This window comes from Phocoena sinus, chromosome 13, assembly GCF_008692025.1.
Source record: "Phocoena sinus isolate mPhoSin1 chromosome 13, mPhoSin1.pri, whole genome shotgun sequence".
Taxonomy (NCBI): domain Eukaryota; kingdom Metazoa; phylum Chordata; class Mammalia; order Artiodactyla; family Phocoenidae; genus Phocoena; species Phocoena sinus.
The window spans coordinates 53,121,115-53,140,038 of NC_045775.1; the positions used below are offsets into that span (position 1 = coordinate 53,121,115).

Below are 18,924 nucleotides of genomic sequence, written 5' to 3' on the forward strand. Positions count from 1 at the left end.
GCAAACACCCTATCGGCTAGTGGCGGAGAGGGCACACCCAGCTCCTAGGGTGGGGACAGGAGAGAAAAGGAGAGAAAACCCCAGTAGCCGCACAGCCCACAGCTGCAGCGAAGCCAGTCGCGGGCTCTGCTCTCAGACTCCAGACAGAAACCCCGCCCAGCACCCGGCACGCCTTTGACCGACATCCACCTTCAGCAACCACCTTTCAGATCACTATAAACACTCCTTACTCCTCCCACCTATCGCTTCCCTCTCGAAGCCAATCAGAGGAATGGGCAGGATTGTCCTTAGAGGGTTCCAGTGTTTTTTTTTTTTTTTTTCTTAAAGAAGGGTATACTGTACACCGCGTTCCGGCTGGGGAAAAAAACACCTCCAGAACTTGCGGGGGAGGGGGGCGTGGAGCCCTGTGATGGGCACCCGGGTCGGCCAATGAGGCGTCCCCGCCCCTTAAAGGCCCTGCCGCCGAGGTGGGCGGGGAAAGCGCGGGGCCCGGCCAATGGCGGCGGGGCGGACGGAGGTTGAGCGGCCGTGGGTAGGGTTAGTGTGAGAGGTACGGCGGGGGAGGTAATGATGGTGGTGGCGGAGGAGAAAGGCGGGGGAGGGGGTGCTGGGCGCTGAGCGGCGGCTCTGGCAGGGTTTTGTAGGGTGGGGGACGGTCGCGGGGCGACTCCGTCCGGGAGGGGGCGGGCGTGAGGCGCGCCGTCAGCCTGAGGGGCTGCAGACCCCGGCTCCCGGGAGCGCCGCGGCTGGCTCGGCTGTTCCATGTGGCTCCGGCGGGGATGGAGGACTCGGTGGCGGCGGCGGCGACTGCTGCTGCGGCGGCGACGGAGGAGCGGCGCTGAGGAGGGAACCGGGCCAGACTCAGCCCGACAGCGGGATTAGAGGTGTGAGGAAGGGGCGGGAGTAGACGTGCGGTGGGACCGGGGCTCTGGGACCGGGCTGGGGTCTTCTGGCATCGCCTGGGTGACAGGGACCGCTGGCGAGCCACCGCCTGCCTCAGCTGGGGGGCAGGGGTCTGGGCTCTGTGCGGGAGGAGAGGAGGCTTCGGCGGACTATTCCCTGAGGATGGGGGAGGGAGGCACTGCACCCCGCACCGTGCACTTGCCTCGCTGGTCATTGCTTCACGCCCAGGCAGGAGTTTCCATTTCCCTCCGGTTGGCAGCAAAGGTGGAGGAGAGCCCAAGTGGCCTGGAGCCGGGACACTGCCCTCTCTCTGCCTTGAGATTTCCCTCCACTCCTTTTTCCCCATCCATTTCCCCCTCCGACTCAACAGCAGCGTTCTTCCCCGCTCCTTAATTTGTTCCACGCACATATTCTAGGACTCAGAGCTATTCACTATCGGCTGAAAAACAAAGTTTATTTTAAAATACTCCACTTCTTCCTCTGACTGGCGGTGGACATTAAACAGCATCCCTAGACTTTCCCGCTCTGCTCGCCCTTCTGTGATGCTAGGAGAGGGAGGTAGGGCCCCGACTTTCGCCTCTCGATCGTTGTTGATGCTGATTACCTGATGTGTTGCTCCACGTCTTTGGTGTGAATTGTAATTTCTTCCTTGGTGTCTTGCATCCTTGATGTTACTGGCTTTTGAGGTTGGTGTTTTGTTTCATTGTTTGAAAAACATGCGGAGAACTGGGCTTGTCTGTTGCAGTGTTATCTAACATGGGTGGTTAGTCACTTCTCATGCTTCTCTCCTCATATTTTTTCTCTTTGTTTTGCTTTTCAGTCCTCCAGAATACACATCATATAACCCACGAGGTGGAATGGTGATGTCTCCATAAGGGAACCTCCTCTCACTCATCCTGTGATGTGTGTCATACTGTTCTTGACTGGGCCATTCATCTAAGATGTGATTTACCCTGTGAAACAGGGAGAAGACTTATGGACCCCAAACATCATTTCAAGTTGTAGTTGAGTTTTTTAAAGTACAGACATACATGCAAAGCTCCTTTGCTTTGGACCCTCTGCTTTGTTCAAGCTGCTGTGTTGCTAACCCAGAACTGCTCCACTGTTTTGACTGATCATCATGGCTTCAGTTTGGAAGAGACTACAGCGTGTGGGAAAACACGCATCCAAATTCCAGTTTGTGGCCTCCTACCAGGAGCTGATGGTTGAATGTACCAAGAAATGGTAAGAAGTGCCTGGGCGTAGAGTTTGGTGTGCTGTGGCCTAAACTCACTGTGGCCTAAACTCTGCTGCTTCTGACAGGAGATTTACCTTTCTGTAGTGCACAAGTGTGTAGAAGCTGGGCGGGGTGCAGATTACTCTAACAAGTACTGTGGTGTGCACTGTTGCTGCTGGTACCGACCCTGTGGGTTTTAATTACTGCACTTCAGTATGGCTCAGAGGACTGTAACTATGAGAGCACACTAAGTACAGTAGATTTGGTCTTGAGGTCTTTCATTATTAGTCTTAGAATAACTTTGATTTTTATAACTTTAAGGAGGCATGAAGAATGGCTATTGAAATATTGTAAACATATATGCATATGTTTTCATGTAACATATGTCTATGTTTCAATAGAGTTTTAATACGGAAATCTGTTCTTGTGGGGTGGTGATAATCTGTTTTAATTTGTTCTTGATCTTTATTTTTTTCGCTTAAAATAACTTTTCATTATTTGCATAATACAGTGCCAGTCCATACAACCTTAGAAATTCTTTTGTTCTGTGCTTAGTCAGGCAACTGTGTTTTATTTTAATTGCCTAATGGGATACATTTCTTGGCCAGACTTAAGGAAGCAATTAGTAGTGCTTGTCTATGATTTGCTTCTTTCCACTTGAGCAAAGTAAATTTAGGGCTTTCTTTTCACTGCCCTGAATGATAAGCAAGAAGAATTCTTATTTAGTCAGAGGAAAAAAGTTAATCTTAAGCAAATGGTACTTTGGGTTTTGATTTATTGCAGTGATTAAGCAGTATTACTGCAAAAGTAAGTCCATTTCCTTATCCACATGGACTGTAATCTCATGTCTGTGTTAATCTCTTTTTAACATCCTTTTTATTAAACGGAAAAATAGCTTCCTCTACTCGAGAACTCTTAAAGCATATTTGAATATTTATTTGGAAACTAGTTTCCGAATGCTTTTCTCTTGAACTTGTTAGGAATGTTGCTTTATGTGCAATTCAAGAAATGCATGTACTGATTACCTACTTTATAGTAGGCTCTGTGGCTTTAGAGTTGAATATGACCTAATCCCCACCCTCAAGGAGTTCACAGTCCAGGGTAATGACAGTCATGTAAATAAATTCTCTGTGATAGGTGCAATAATATAAATATGATGTAGGGATCTTTATCTGTCTCTATCACTTAACAGTTGGATATCCTTGGGGACAGGTTATTTACTCCTCTGAGGTAGTTTTCATATCGACAAAGGTAATAATGGTACCAATTCATAGGAAGGGTTATTGTGAAGATTAAATGAGTTAATACATGTAAAATACTTGGAACAATGTCAGGCACATAGTAAATGCCCAATAAAATGTCATCATTACTTACGAAGTTGGCAGACAAGGGAATAATCAACTCTTTAAGGGTAGGGTAGGGTGTGGGATGGCTTTCTTGGAGCTGAGTTGAGTTTTGAAAGATTCATAGTAATTGGCCAGGAAGCTAAAGGGGAAGAAATGAAGGATATTCTAGACTGAAGCAACAGCCTATGTAAAAGCATGGAGGCATGTGGCATGCTGGAAGTTCAAGCAGTGTAGTTGGATAATGATGGGGCTTAAAGTGCAGGATGGGAGGAGTGCAGTGGGCTATGATGTTTTAGAGGCAGGCAGGGTTCAAATCATAAAAAGTAAAGTGCTGTTATACATGGCGTGGACTTTATTCTGTGGGTGATGGAGAGATAGGAAAAGGTTTTGAGCAGAAGAGACATTAGGTTTATATTTTGGAAAATCACTTGGATGACAATGTGGAGTAAGGATCAGTGGAAAAGGTAACTGGAGGCAGGGATGGTATGGTAGCTATTGTAATAGATAAGGTGAGAGAAAAGGCTTAGACTAAGGCAGTGGCAGAGGAAATCGAGAGAATAGAGCAGAGGGACACTTAGGACACAAAATGGATAGTACTTGGTGGTCATTTCAGTAGGGGTCTGGAAAGGGTGGGGATGAGGGAGAGGAATAGGTCTAGGTTGATACCTGTTTCTGGCTTGGAGGACTGGGTGTACTACTAACTAAACTAGGGAATACATGAGGAAAATCCTGATTACAAGTACTTCTTAACTTGGTAGTATGCTGGGGGCATCAACTTTAAGACGGTTAAATTTGAATCTCTTTTCTTAAGGGAAATAGAACATGTCAGGTGATCCTTTATTCACAACATGAGTTTCTTCCTCACAGTTTGCGTGATCCCTGGGTTTTATTTTTCCTTAAAAAGTGTGTAAGTTATTGTTAATGTGTCTCAAGGTGAAAGCAAGGATGAAAATTTAACTTGATTATAGGTGAATAGATGGCTTAATTATTTTTAGGGTTGGACATTATGGTACACCTGTTAAATTAGATCTTTATGATAAGGTCTGGCCTTAACACAAGAAACATTTGGATATTCTAGAATTTTTAGACATGTAGTTCTAAATATTTTGCATTTTCCCCTCTCATTTAAAAATATAGTTTAAAGCTAACGAGGTGACAGTGCCCAAAGAATAATATATTTGTTTGATGTCTTGGAATTTTATTTATAGGTGGATCCTTAAATAAGGCTTTAAAATCTTTTCATTACATACAAATTTGTTGTTATGATTTTTAGTTAGTATTCCTTTTGCCTTACTTTGCATTAGGGTCCTTGTGATAAATACAGATTAGGCCCAATTTCTATACTTACATCCTTCTTTTTTTCATTCCTCATGTTGATGCTTGCAAGAATTCTTAAATTATTGGATATGTGTGCTGAATTAGAATCTATTTAAAGGACATAAGAATAAAAACAGACTTGGACACCTTGTAAGAACATTTTATCAGCTACTTTTACATTTTAGGTATTGTGTTGGTGGTATGGAAAAATAAAAGGAGAGGAAGGAAATTTAGAGATGCCAACTGAATAAAGGGAAAGAGGCATTGAAGATAAATTGTAGGTGTTGAGAGGATAAGAGGATTTATATAAAGTATAAATCAGAGAAGAAGGAATAAACTACAAAAAGAAAGGACAGTTAGCATTGCATTGGGATTGTGCCTTTGTAGGTAAACTGTATATAGGTGTCATTGCCTTTTAGAATCTTGCTACTTCAAGTGTTTTCTGAGAAGCAAGAGAGTTTACAAAAGCCTGTTAGAACGGCTGTCCCTCAGGCCCTGCCCTAGGCTTACTGAATCAGAATCTGCTTTTTAATGAGATACATACTATGCACATTAATGTTTAAGAAGCAGTATTTTAAAATGTTTTCAACCTTACCAAGTGCCCATTCATGACTCCAGGGTAAAGTATACTGATTTCTGCATGAATTTGAAACTCAAGGGAATGAAGATGAAACTCAATGGATTCAAGAAAGGCATGGAATGGAAGAGGTTGTTGATGGAAGAGGTTAATGGGAATCAGGATATGTTTTCCAAGGGAGAATGCATTATTTCTGTGATTAAGGAGAGGAGAAATGTTTACCATGTTCTCTTGTCATGGCCATAGGTTATGAACCTGGACATGACAGATAACAGGATGAAGGTAGAGTTTCAGGAGGCCGTCTTTTTTTAGATGTAGGCCATGAGCAAACTCACAGCATTTTACCTTGATCAAAGGATGGATTCTATACATTAGAGGGTTTGGAGTTTCTGCTTTCCCACACTTTTCTTTGTTGCTGTCTTACAGTATTTTGCATTTGCCCAAGGTGGTGTGTTTCCTTAGTTCAACAGGGTCTAATTCATGATTCTTTCTTGGCGTAGTGGCTCTAGAAGTTAGGTCAGGAACAAAACCCAGAAAGACTTCTATTCATCTGAGAGAAGGAAACTATACTATGAAGTCCTGTTCCTCATCACTCCTTGATAACCAGGTAGAGGCTCTAGCAAATTTGGAGATGATAAGTGTTCATATTCCTCTTATTGTTGTCCCCAAGTCATTTAATTATTAATCTCACTTAACTGATGTAGCTCTTGGCAAGTGGTGAGACTGGCCGCTGGAGATGAGTTTGAGAGAATGAGACTGTGCTGTCTTTTCTCTCTTACTTTGTCTCTTATCCTGTACTTTTTATCACCTGCAGCCCTTTAGATTTTAGAGAAGTCTTCGCTTGTACGAGCTCTCAGGCTATTCGGGTGTTTGAGGAAACTACTTGAAAGTTAGCACGTTGTGGTATCATTGTGGCAGAGCTCAATTCTGATAGGAGCTCCCTTACATGATGAGAACCATTATGAGCATGTATATTTTCTGTGTATATCTATATATCTTCTACATATATGAACATATTTTATCTGTTTTTATATTTCTTCTATATAAGTCTTAGTTATGGCATTCAAAAAGTATTTAAAGTACTGTAAACTTCTCCCCCAAAGGCATAAATATATTGGTTTCTGGTTTTTCTGTCATGTAAGAGTTCCTTTTTCTTAAATATAGTTTTAATTATAATTTATTTTTAAAATAGGTAATACAATCACACGGTTCAAAATTCTAGAGGTACATAAAGATGTTTATATCCCTGAAAGTAACCCCTCATTTTCTCCATTATTCCACAACTCTTTGCAAACCTTGTGACTTCAGGATTTGAAAAGTAAAAAGCTAGCTCTTCCCAGTGCTTAAGTGTGTGACGCTGACCTGTTAGATAAAATATGAACTCCTTAATCTGATGTTCCAGGCCCTCTGTAACTGATCCCAAGTTAGTTTTCCAGTTGGATGTTAGAATGCTACATGCACTGTAAGTATTAACTTGAGTTTACGAAGGCCAAATTACATTAATAAGTACTCATCCAGATCCACTTCTTTGGGTGGCTTAAGCAAGCATTTCTCTGTTGCTCTAATGGAGTGAGCTAAAGGAACATCCACCTTGATGTGAAAAACCTACTTTTGAAATACATTAAAAAAATAATAATTGAAAACAAGCTTGGTGTGCTTTAGGAGTATCTAGAAGGCTGGTGTGTCTGCAACACAGTAGAACAAGCTAAAGTGATAACAGGTAAGTTTGAGAGGTAGGTAGGGGTTAGATCACATATGGTCTTGAGATCATGGTAAGGCTTTTGGATTTTAAATGTGATAGGAAGCCGTGGTAGAGGTTTGAGCAGGGAAGTAATATAATTTACATTTTAAAAAGCTTATTCTGGGTACTTTGTGGAATATGAACTGTCCTGAGTAAAAATGGAAGCTAGGATGCTATTGCAGTAGTCCAAGTAGCAAAGCAGTGTAATGGTGGAGGTGGTGAGAAATAATTGGATGTATGTAGGTAACACACACACATGCTCCTACTACACTTTATTGAGGTATAACTTACACTTTTACATACAATAAAATGCATCCATTTCAAGTGTATCATGCAATAAGTTTTGACAAATGTATAAACCCATGTAACTAGAAATACATTTTTTGAAGATGTAGTTGACAGGACTTAATGATGGATTAGATATGATGTAAAGTGAGAGATGGATCGATAATGACTGCAGGGTTTTGGCCTGAGCAACCAGTGAAATGTAATACTAATTACAGTGATGGGGAACACCAGGGAGGAAAAGGTTTGGCGTGAAGGAGAAATCAAGAATTGGCTTTGCTTTCTTTAAGAAAAGAAGACATCCAGCTGGAGGTCTTAATTAAGCAGTTAATTTGAAGAGTCTCGAGCTCAGGGGAAAGAAGAGGCTAGAGTCTTGCAGTGTATAGATAGAATTTATAACTATAGGCCTATAGGAAGTTTTCTGTGGTGTCATAGAGATTAAGAGGACTGAGGATTGAGCCTTGGGACACTTCAACATATAGAGGTGGGGAGGAAGAGGAAGAGCCAGCAAAGGAGACTGAAAACAATCAGTAGTGAGGTAGGAGGAAAATCAGGAATGTGTGCTTTCCAAGGAAGCAAGTGCAAAATGTATCAGGAAAGGAGTGTTTAGCTGTGTCAAATAGTTTTGAGAGGTTGAGCAACATGACCACTAGATTTGGCAAGTTGGAAAGAGTTGGTGACATTGAGGAATGGTTTCGGTGGAATTGTGGGGATGAAAGCATAATTAGATTGGGTTAGAGGAAAGGAAGTGGATACAGTCAGTATAGGTAATTATCTTAGAAAACTTTGCTACAAACTGGAGAATTAGGTAGTAGGTGAAGAGGGACGAGAGGTAAGGTATAGCTTTTGCATGGAAGATATTGCAGCATGTTTTAATGCTGATGGAAATGGTTGGTAAAGAAGGAAAAACTGAAGATGCGCTGGGAGAGGAAGTAACTTCAGGAGAAAGGTCCTTGAATGAGAGAAAGGGAACAGGATCTAGCACATAAATGGAAAGCTTGAACTTAAATAGAGGCAGGGACAATTCATTGTTACAAGGAGGGAAGCAGAGTACATGGGTAGGGAAGCATTTAGGTTGGTAGATTTGGTGGGGAAGGATGTGGACTTTCTCTTCTGTTGGCTTCTGTTTTCTCAGGGAAATATATTAAGAAGTCATCATCCAAGAGGGAGGTGACAGAAAGTTATTGAAGGATTGACAAGAGAGGAAGTATGAAATCGTCAAAATGAGAATGAATTGAGTAGGGAAATGTAGGATTGTTAGTGCTGAGGACCTTCTTAACATTGTGGTCATAGATATAAAGTGAATGTACCCAGCATGTTTGCATATTTTAATTCAGCTATGTTATGTTCAGTGCTTGGGTGCAGGCGTGGAATAGGCAGGGTTGGATTTAACCAGGGATGGGTTTGTGTCAGGAATGTGTAAGTGAGGAAAAGAAGGGCAAGGAAATTGGGAGTGAATGCATGGGAGTGGTTATAGTGATGAACCATGGAGTATAGGATAGAAAAGGAGGAAAATAAGGACATGAAAGTTAGGATGGTCAATGGAAGAGTGAAGAGGATAAAGATTTTGAGATCTTAAAGAGATTAAATAGTTGTTGGGATTGGGATACCAGAGTGAATGAGCTAGAAAATTGGGAGGTAAGAGTCAGAATGAGATGTTTGATTTTGGAGGATGTGGTTAACAGTTATGGCAAGATATAGGTGGTGGTCTCCTTTGCTTATTAGTTAAAAAAAACAAGCACATATCTTCAATATATTTTTTAATATATTTTAAATTAATATGCTTTATATGTTAAATATGGGTATACCTTAATTTCTCATTTTTTTAAATAAATAAATTTAAGTAGAATTTTCCCCTATATTTAAATGGGTCATCTTTTGTACCTCTGGGGTCTCTCATTTCTCTTTAGACTGTAGCTGTTAGGGTATGACCATGGTGGTTGGTGGTTGAGATGAAATGGAGGAAAAGATTTTTGGAAGTGAAGAGGGCAATCAGGGAGTTTAGAGGTTATGGGACAAGTTATCTATGTGGCTCTTGGAATTGCTGAGAATAATTGGAGGAGAAATGGTTAAGACAGGGAGTCAGGTGCTGAAATCTTGATGAATGAGAGGAGAGGTGGGGCAAAAAGTTTTACTTTGCAAAACTTTCTGTTACAAGTTATGTGAATGTTAAGCACCTTATTCTTTGAAACAAAACAGGATAGTCTTTTCCACAAGATGAATTGTCAGAGGTAGATGTAATTTTAGTAGAGAATAAATTGAGTTGTTACTTTGTTAGTTATTTTATTTTTGTGTTTCTTGGACTGAATTTTTTTTTAAACTTGAATTGTTATGTAGAGTATTTTATCTATATTTTAAATGTTTAGTCTATGTGAAGTTCAGTTATACAAAATTCAGTTGTGATGGGTTAAGGAAAATAGTGGAGCGTCTTTATGCCATAAAGACATAATTGGATATTGCAGTGCTTACATCACAGTTGCCTTGACACCAGGCTCAGTATGCCTGTAGATCATTGACAACTTTGGCCTGATCCAAGTGGCCTCTTTTGTAAATAAAATTTTATTGGAATACGGCCATGTCCATTGGTTTACATATTGTCTATGGCTGCCGTCATACTAAATGGCGTCTTACCCATGCTAAATGAGTAGTTGTTACATAGACTGGATGGCTGCAGTTTGAACTATTTATTATCTGGCCCTTTAAGAAAAAGTTAACCTCTGCTCTAAATCATTGGAGTTACAGCTACTGTTTGTGGAATCTAGAGTCTGGTACTAATCTAGTACTTAATCTGTTAGTACCTCATCGTAAAATGGTGAGGGTAATAACAGTGCTTCCAGCATAGAGTTGTTTTGATGATTAAATGAGACAATACATGTAAAGTGGTTAGAACAGTGCCTGACATATAGTAAGCACTCAGTAAATATTGCCCATTGTCTTTATCTGATTATTTAAGCATTACATGGTGAAAAGAACTATCTAGAGAAAAGGAGTAGAGTGACTGAGAAGAAGACTGAAAATATGACCTGAACATTTAAAAGTGTTTGAGAAAGATGAACTAGCGCAGAAGGCTGGAGTGACCCGAGAGGTGGAAGTAGACCAAGGAGCCTGATAGCAGAAGTGCTGTGCTGAAATGAACTAAGTTTTGACAGTACTTCGACTTTTGGGGAAAGGAACTACCTCTTTTTGCTTCTGGAGCAAAATGGGTTCATATGGTTTTATAACTTTATTTCTTTTTTAATAACCGCTTTAAGTAAGTGATTTTCAGCTAAAGAATATGGATAAGGAAACTAACTTAGTTCCTCCAAAGTAGAATTAACTTGCCAGCATTCGTGTGTGTGTGTGTGTGTGTGTGTGTGTGTGTGTGTCCCCTGTGGTGACTATTTATGATGTTTAGGATATATTTTTTTATGACAATTTTCCTTCAAATTTCTTTTCCCTATCATGACTTTTATAATGGCCCCATGGAATAAATTATGTCTTTTGGTAGTATATTTTTTAAATGAATTGTAAGGGATTATGCGAAGATGTTCTACTCTTATATGACAGTTTAGTTTCATATTAGTTTTGTAATTAGATGCTCAGGGAACTTAAAATTAGGCATTTGTAGAAATGTGCTATTGATACATCAATGTGTTTGTTCTAATTTTGTGGAACATATCAACAGAAGAGTCACTGAAGTAGTTCACTGCATAACATAAAAATAGTCTAGTGTGCTAAAGGAAAAATTGTACAAGCATTTTAAACTGAGTCTTCAATAGGGATGTTCATATTCTGCATATTTTTTAAAAGGAGTGGAACTGAGTTTGTGAAATTGGGACAGTAAAATTATTGCAGAATGCCATATATGTGTGTCTTATTTTTCACTCTTACAGTGATATTTTTAGGCCACTTTGCTAATAGACACCTAAAGAATTTCTTTGGTAAGTTTGATCTATTAAAAAACTTCCTGGGCTTCCCTGGTGGCACAGTGGTTGAGTCCGCCTGCCGATGCAGGGGACACAGGTTCGTGCCCTGGTCCGGGAAGATCCCACATGCCGCGGAGCGGCTGGGCCCGTGAGCCATGGCCGATGAGCCTGCGCGTCCGGAGCCTGTGCTCTGCAATGGGAGAGGCCACAACAGTGAGAGGCCCGCGTACCACCAAAAAACAAAAACAAAAACAAAACAAAAATTTCCTGATGTTATTAATCCCAGTGTTGTTTTTATTGAAATACTTCTTTTTAAAAAAAGCCACTTCTAAAAACTGACTTTATTACTGCATTAACAATAAAAAAAAAGAATGACTTTAATGCGAAGAATTTATCACTTTAAAAGTTGATACTCTGCCTATGTCCGAAAGAGTTTGTCAGCTTGAGAATATAAAATAACACTATGTTGACTAATTTAGGGGTATAAATAGAACAGAGATAGTCTTAGAGGAGCAGAGAGTACATGTTACTAGGCACTTAAGAGGAGTTACCGCTGGACACTGGAGTTGGTTTTGAGTTTACTGTCAGCTGTGGCAAAAAAGGAAGCACATTGGCTCACCGAGTATACCTTCTGGCTAAAGAAAATATTCAAACTCATTTGCAGAGACTTTCCTTAGAACTTAATTAAAGCAGGATTTTTATTATGAAAAAAATGTATGACATTGGATAACGTCTCAAACTACAAAAGACTCAGACTTTTAAATAGGATAATGTTTATACCGACCCTTTATAACAACCCTGTATGAGAGAATATGGCTGAGGAACCTAGTTTTCTGATCATCTAATTTAAATCAAGGGTACACCTTGGAAAATTTAGAAGAATGAATATTTAACATAGATCATCAAGTTCTATGCTGTGCCATACAGGAGCAACTAACTACATGTTGCTATTTACATCTAAATTTAAATTAAATAAAATTAAAAATTCAGTTCCTCAGTCACATTAGCCACATTTCAAGGGCTCACTAGCCACATGTGGCTAGGGGCTACTATATTGGATGGTGCAAATATGGAACATTTCTATCATCACAAAAGGTTTTGTTGGACAGTGCTGTTTTAGCCATTTCCTCTCAAAACTGGCTAATTTCAGAATTGCTGGGGCACTCTGCAAATAAGGTGATTGCTGTCGTCTTTGGAAAGTCCTGATTCTGTAGGTCTGGAATAGTGCTGGCAAATCTGTCATTTTAGAAGTTCCTCAATTGCTTAAGATCATCAAGCCAGGTTTTAGAACTACCACATTTGAGGAGTCCTCAAATATCTGTGTAAAGTAAAGCTTTGGCAGATGTTAGGTGACAGGTCCTATTGGTACTCCAGAAATTATTAAGTTGAAAATTTGAATTGAATTTTTTTCCTTTGGTTCAGCTGTTTTGTAATGTGTGTGCGTGTGTGTGCCAAAAGTGAGAGCAATGTACTTCAGCTATGCCACATATAAAGTTGTCAAATTAATATAAACATTTGAACCAGTTCATTTATTCATTTTAAAAAAACGTTTGCTCTCTTCCATAGAAGCAAGGACTGTTGGGGATAGCTAAAGATAGAATAATTTTTTTTTTTTAAAGAAAACTTTTGATGCTTCTCAAGTACCTGCACTGTTGTACTTCCAGGCACCATCTCTAGAGCTGCTGATTTTTTTTTCTCTGAAGATTCCTTAATTCTCTCTCCAATTTTTCTGTTGCCAATGCCTTGCTGTCATCGTTTGTCATCTTTTGCCAAGGTGCATGGTTCTCAAAGTGTGCACTGAGGAGCCTAGAAAGCGCCGCAGAGAGCTCACAGGTGTGCCAAGGGATGCTTAAAAATGTTGAGGGAAATACAGCAACATCTATTGGAAACCACACAAACTACAAGCTTGAGGTAGCTCATTTGCAAAATTAGATTGTTATATTCCTTTCAGTGATACCATATTTTTACAAAGCTGAGTTTTTGGTAGTTGCTATGACAAAAAGCAAGTACCATGTGAAAATCCATATGAAACAGGAAAAGGGGAAGGTCGTGTCCAATCTGAATCTAATGTTTGAGAAGTTAGCAGTACTCAACACAACTTGTTAGGACATACATTTTTCTAAAGTTGTTTGGACCTGACTATTTAAACAGAATGGTTGGGCTTCCCTGGTGGCGCAGTGGTTGAGAGTCCGCCTGCCGATGCAGGGGACACGGATTCATGACCCGGGCTGGGAAGATACCACATGCTGCGGAGCAGCTGGGCCCGTGAGCCATGGCCGCTGAGCCTGCGCGTCCGGAGCCTGTGCTCCGCAACGGGAGAGGCCACAGCAGTGAGAGGCCTGCGTATCGCAAAAAAAAACCCCCAAAAAACAGAATGGTTAAGTATTTCTTTTAGCTTATGAAAAAATTACTGACACACTAATTAGGGCTTTGTCAACCCAGAAAGTTTGGGAACCTCTAGTATAGGCTTTTGTGATAGCCGTTAACATTTTCCTCGCCTCTTTTTGGTCCTTTGTCTATATTATTGTCATTGTTATCCTTCTAAAAGGAACCTTCTAGATTTCCCCTTTGTTTATAGGGTGCTGTTAGTATGCTAATTTTAATCTTTTAAATTTACCTTTATTCTATTTTACTAGTCTTTTCCAGTCATTTCCCTTAAGCTTCCAAAAGATTGTTTACCACATGCAAATAGTTTCCTTCACATGTTAGCTTTCATTCTCCTCTATCCCCTTCCAACAATCATTCAATGCAAAGAGCACATAGTAATATACTCTATGGCAAAGTAACGTAATTGAAACTGAGTTTATTCATGCAATAAGTGGGCTTAGAAATTGAGTTTAATGGTTCAACTTTAATTTGAAGAGTACTCTAATTTACAAAATAATCTTTTAAAAATTGGTTAATTCATTTACTTTTAAACTTTTTATTGAAATTATTTTAGGTTTACAGAAGAGTTACAAAGATAATATAGAGAGTTCTTGTATTCTTTTCACCCAGCTTCCTTTGAGTGAAATTAGGGTAAATAAATTTACCATGGCCATTTATCAAAACTAAGAGATGAACCTAAGTACAATACTATTAGGCCAAAGTACAGACTTATTTGGATTTCACCAGTTTTCCATTAATATCCCTTTTCTGTTTGAGGGTATAAACTGGGATACCATGTTGCATTTAGTTGTCACATCTCCTTAGTCTTCTCCAATCTAAGACAGTTCATCAATCTTTCCTTGATGGTTTTGAAGAGTGCTGCTTATTTTGTAGAATGTTCCTCAAATTGAGTTTGATGTTTTTCTAATTAGACTGGGGTTATGGATTTGGGGAAGACACCACAGAGGTGAAGTGCTCTCATCACATCATATCAGAGGGCACATGATATCAACATGGCTTATTACAGTTGATTTCACCTTGATCAGTTGGTTAAGGTGGAGTCTGCCAGATTCCTCCACTGTTAAGTTACTATCCCTTTCCATACTCTATTTACTAGCAGCCAGTCACTAAGTCCAGTATACACATGGGGCGGAGAATTAAGTTCCAGTTCCTGGGAGGAGAGGTATTAAAAACTTTGTGGATATATGTTAGAATCACCACAGAATTAATAAATTTTAGAGGGGAGATACTTTGAGGTTATGTAAATATCCTGTTTCTCTTTAACAGGATATTTTTTTGTGGTACGTGGGCCTCTCACTGTTGTGGCTTCTCCTGCTGCAGAGCACAGGCTCCAGATGCACAGGCTCAGCGGCCATGGCTCACGGGCCCAGCCGCTCCGCGGCATGTGGGATCTTCCCGGACCGGGGCACAAACCTGTGTCCCCTGCATCGGCAGGCGGACTCTCAACCACTGCGCCACCAGGGAAGCCCCTCATTAAAGTTTTGATCACTAATTTCCAATTCATTAGTAGGTTTTGCCTGCAGCACTTATTACAGTGTTCTAATGATGATTTTCTATTTCCCTTATTCCTCTTTTATTGTTTGGAATTCTTCTGTAAGGCAGAGTTGACCTTTCTCATTATTTATTCAGTTATGTTATTTATACCAGTTTGGACTTATATTTATAAAATAACCTTTTGATATTGTTACTGCCTTTGGTACTAAGGTTCTGGTAGGGGGTATATTGTTGCAACATTTTTTTTAAAGGCAACTTTATTTTGAAATAATTTCAGAATTATAGAAAAGTTGCAAAAGTAGTACAAAGAATTAATTCCTGTATGCCTGCCACCCAAATTCCCCAGGTGGTAACGTTTTATCATACATGCTTTATCACTCTCTCTTGCTCTCTGTATGTCATTTTTTTTTCCCTTAACATTAACCATGATACCCTTTATCCATAAATGCTTAAATGTATATTTTCTAAAAACAAGGATATTTTCTTACCTAGCCAAGGTTCGGTTTACCAAATCAGGAAATAAACATTGATTTATAGCAAAAGAAGAATTTCCAGGGTCCATACATTACATTTAGTTGTCACATCTCTCACTCCCCTCTGATCTGATAGAGTTCTTCAGTTTTTCTTGATCTTGATACTTTTGAAGATGTTGCTGAATTTGGTTTTGCCTATTGTTTCCTGTGACTAAGTTCAGATTATGAGTATTTGGCAAGAGTACCAAAGTGATGCTGCATACTCACTACATCATATCAAATGTGTGTGTGTATATAAATATCTTATTCCTTATCAAACTTTTATCCACTAGTTGGAGCATTCAGTGTGGTTATATTTTAATTCGAAACAGATAGGTTCATTCATTTTTATTTGTATTTCACTTTAGAAAATCCCTCTATCCTTGTTGAAGTAATTAACTGATTAATTAATGAAATTTTAATGTTGTTCCTCAAATAAGAACTTTTTTAAAAAAAAGTCACATGATGTTGATTGGTCCCATTATTGGTGATGTTAACTTTGATCACTTGCTTAAAATATTGTCTAACAAGTTTCTCCAATTGTAAAGTTACTGTTTTTTTCTTTGTAAATATCCTATTCCTTATCAAACTTTCATCCACTAGTTTTAGCATTCAGTGTGATTATGTTTTAATTCAAAACACCGATAGGTTTATTTGTTTTTACTTGCATCCCACTTTAGAAAAGCTCCCCCCCAATTCTTATTAAATTAATTAACTTATTAATTAATGGAATTCTAATGTGTTTCCCCAAATAAGAGCTATTTTTTAAAGGGTATATCTCCCCATCCCATCTATTCTGTTCCTGCTGCCTTGTCCTTTTTCCCTTGTTCCACCCAACCCCTGAATGTAGCTAGTTTCATTATTCTGGGTTTCTTCTTATTTTTAAAAACAGATTTATTGAGAGATAATTCACATACTATACAATTCACCCTTTTCAAGTGCTCAATTCAATGGTTTTAGTGTATTCCTAGAGTTGTACAACCGTCATCACCATCTAATTTTAGAACACTTTCATCACTTCCAAAAGAAACCCATACTCATTGTCAGTCACTCCCTATTCCTCTGGAACTCCCCTCCTCTTCCTCTTAACACTATTTCTTGCTCCTGCCCTATCCTTGCTCTCGGCAACCACTACTCTACTTTTCTCTCTTCATTTGCCTATTCCAGACATTTAATGTAAATGGAATCATACTATATGGTCTTTTGTGACGAGTTTCTTTCAATTAACATAATGGTTTCAAGATTCATCCACGTGTAGCATGTATCAGTACTTTTCTTTACCAAATCATATGCTATTGTATGAATATACTGCATTTTATTTATTCTAAATGGGCATTTGGGTTGTTCTCACTTCTTGGCTATTATGAATAATGTTGATACGAACATTTCCGTCCTGGGTTTATACGTAGAAATGGAACTGGTAAGTCATGTGATAACTTTAACTTTTTCAGGAGCTGCCAAAACATTTTCCAAAGGGGCTACTTCATTTTATATTCCCACCAGCAATGTATGAGGGTTCCAGTTTCTGCAGCCGTCACCAACACATCTTATTGTCTGTTTTATTTTAGCCATCCTAGTGGGTGTAAAGTGGTATATGATTGTGGCTTTGATTTGCATTTCTCTAATTGTTGGATGATGTTTAGCCACGATCTTTTCATGTGTTTATTGGCCATTTACATATATATATGGAGAAATGTATATTCCAATCCTTTGCCCATTTTTAATTGTGTTTTTAATCTTTTTAGTGGTGCAATGTAAGAGTTCTTTATATATTTTAGATATTATACATTTGTCAGATATGTGATTTGCAGATACTTTCTCTCATTCAATGAGTTGTCCTCACTTTCTTTTTTTTAAATTGAAGTATAGTTGATTTACAATATTGTGTTAGTTTCAGGTGTACAACAAAGTGATTCAGTTTTAAATACACACACACAGACAGACAGACACACACATAACACATACACACACACATATATTCTGCTTGAGATTGCATTGAATCTATGGATCCAGTTAGGAAGAACTGACATCTTGGCGATATTGAGTCTTCTTATCCATGTACAGGGAATCTCTCCATGTATTTAGATTTTTAAAAATTTCTTAAGAGTTTTTTAGTATTCCTTATATAGATATTGTGTGTGTGTGTTTATTTATTTAGATTTATACCTAAGTATTTCATTTTTAAGTGCTAATTCAAATGGTATTGTGTTTCAAATTACAATTGTTTGTTCCTGGTATACAATAAAGCAATTGATATTTGTATATTAACCTTGAATCCTGCAACTCGCTATGATTGTTTATTTCTTCCAGGATTTTTTGTTGATTCTTTGGGATGTTGTACATAGATAGACAGTCACGTCATGTGTAAGCAAATATAGTTTTATTTCTTCTCTCCCAACCTGTATACATTTTATTTTCCTTTCTTATCTTACTGCATTAGCTAGGACTTCCAATATGATTTGAATAGGAGTGGTGAGAGTGGATATCCTTGCCTTGTTCCTGATCTTACTGGGAAAGCATCCCGTTTCTCACCATTATATATGGTGTTATAGTTTTTTTGTAGATGTTCTCTACCAAGCTGAGGAAACTCCCCTCTACTCCTAGTTAGCTGAGAGTTTTTACTATGAATGAGTGTTGGATTTTGTTAGATGCTTTTTTTGGTATCTAATGATATGATCATGTAATTTTTCTTTTTTAGTCTGTTGATGTGATGGATTACATTAATTGATTTTCAAATATTGAACCAGACTTGCATACCTGGAATAAATCCACCTGGTTGTAGTGTGTAGTTTTGTTTTTTTTTTGTTTTTTTTTTGTGGTACGCGGGCCTCTCACTGTTGTGGCCTCTTCTGTTGCACAGCACAGGCTCTGGACGCGCAGGCTCAGCGGCCATGGCTCACCGGCCTAGCCGCTCCGCAGCATGTGGGATCTTCCCGGACCGGGGCACGAACCCGTGTCCCCTGCATCGGCAGGCGGACTCTCAACCACTGCGCCACCAGGGAAGCCCGTTTTTTTTAAAATGCATTATTGGATTTAATTTACTAATATTTTCTTGAGGATTTTTGCATCTGTGTTCATGAGGGATGTTGGTATTTAGTTTCCTTTCTTATAATGTCTTTGGTTTGAGTATTACAGTAATGCTGGCCTCATAGAATGAGTTAAGAAGTATTCTCTCAGCTTTTATTTTTTGGAAGAGATTGTCTGGAGAATTAGTATAATTTCTTCCTTAAATGTGTGGTA

General features: G+C 39.1%; 1 protein-coding gene across 8 annotated transcripts in view; it reads left to right on the forward strand.

Annotated features, from left to right (window-relative positions):
- The first annotated feature begins 480 nt into the window (after positions 1 to 480).
- The window catches only part of EHBP1 (EH domain binding protein 1), a 357,667-nt gene continuing 339,223 nt past the window's right edge, over positions 481 to 18,924 (forward strand). For 5 of the 8 annotated variants that reach the window (XM_032652680.1, XM_032652682.1, XM_032652677.1 and 2 more), the window contains exons 1-2: positions 541 to 884; positions 1,724 to 2,127. In XM_032652680.1, coding sequence (XP_032508571.1) covers positions 2,024 to 2,127 — 104 coding nt within the window. In that variant the 5' untranslated portion in view covers positions 541 to 884; positions 1,724 to 2,023. Of the gene's footprint in view, positions 885 to 1,723; positions 2,128 to 18,924 lie in introns of all 8 variants that reach the window. The other 3 variants (XM_032652681.1, XM_032652683.1, XM_032652678.1) reach the window with 3 other exon arrangements.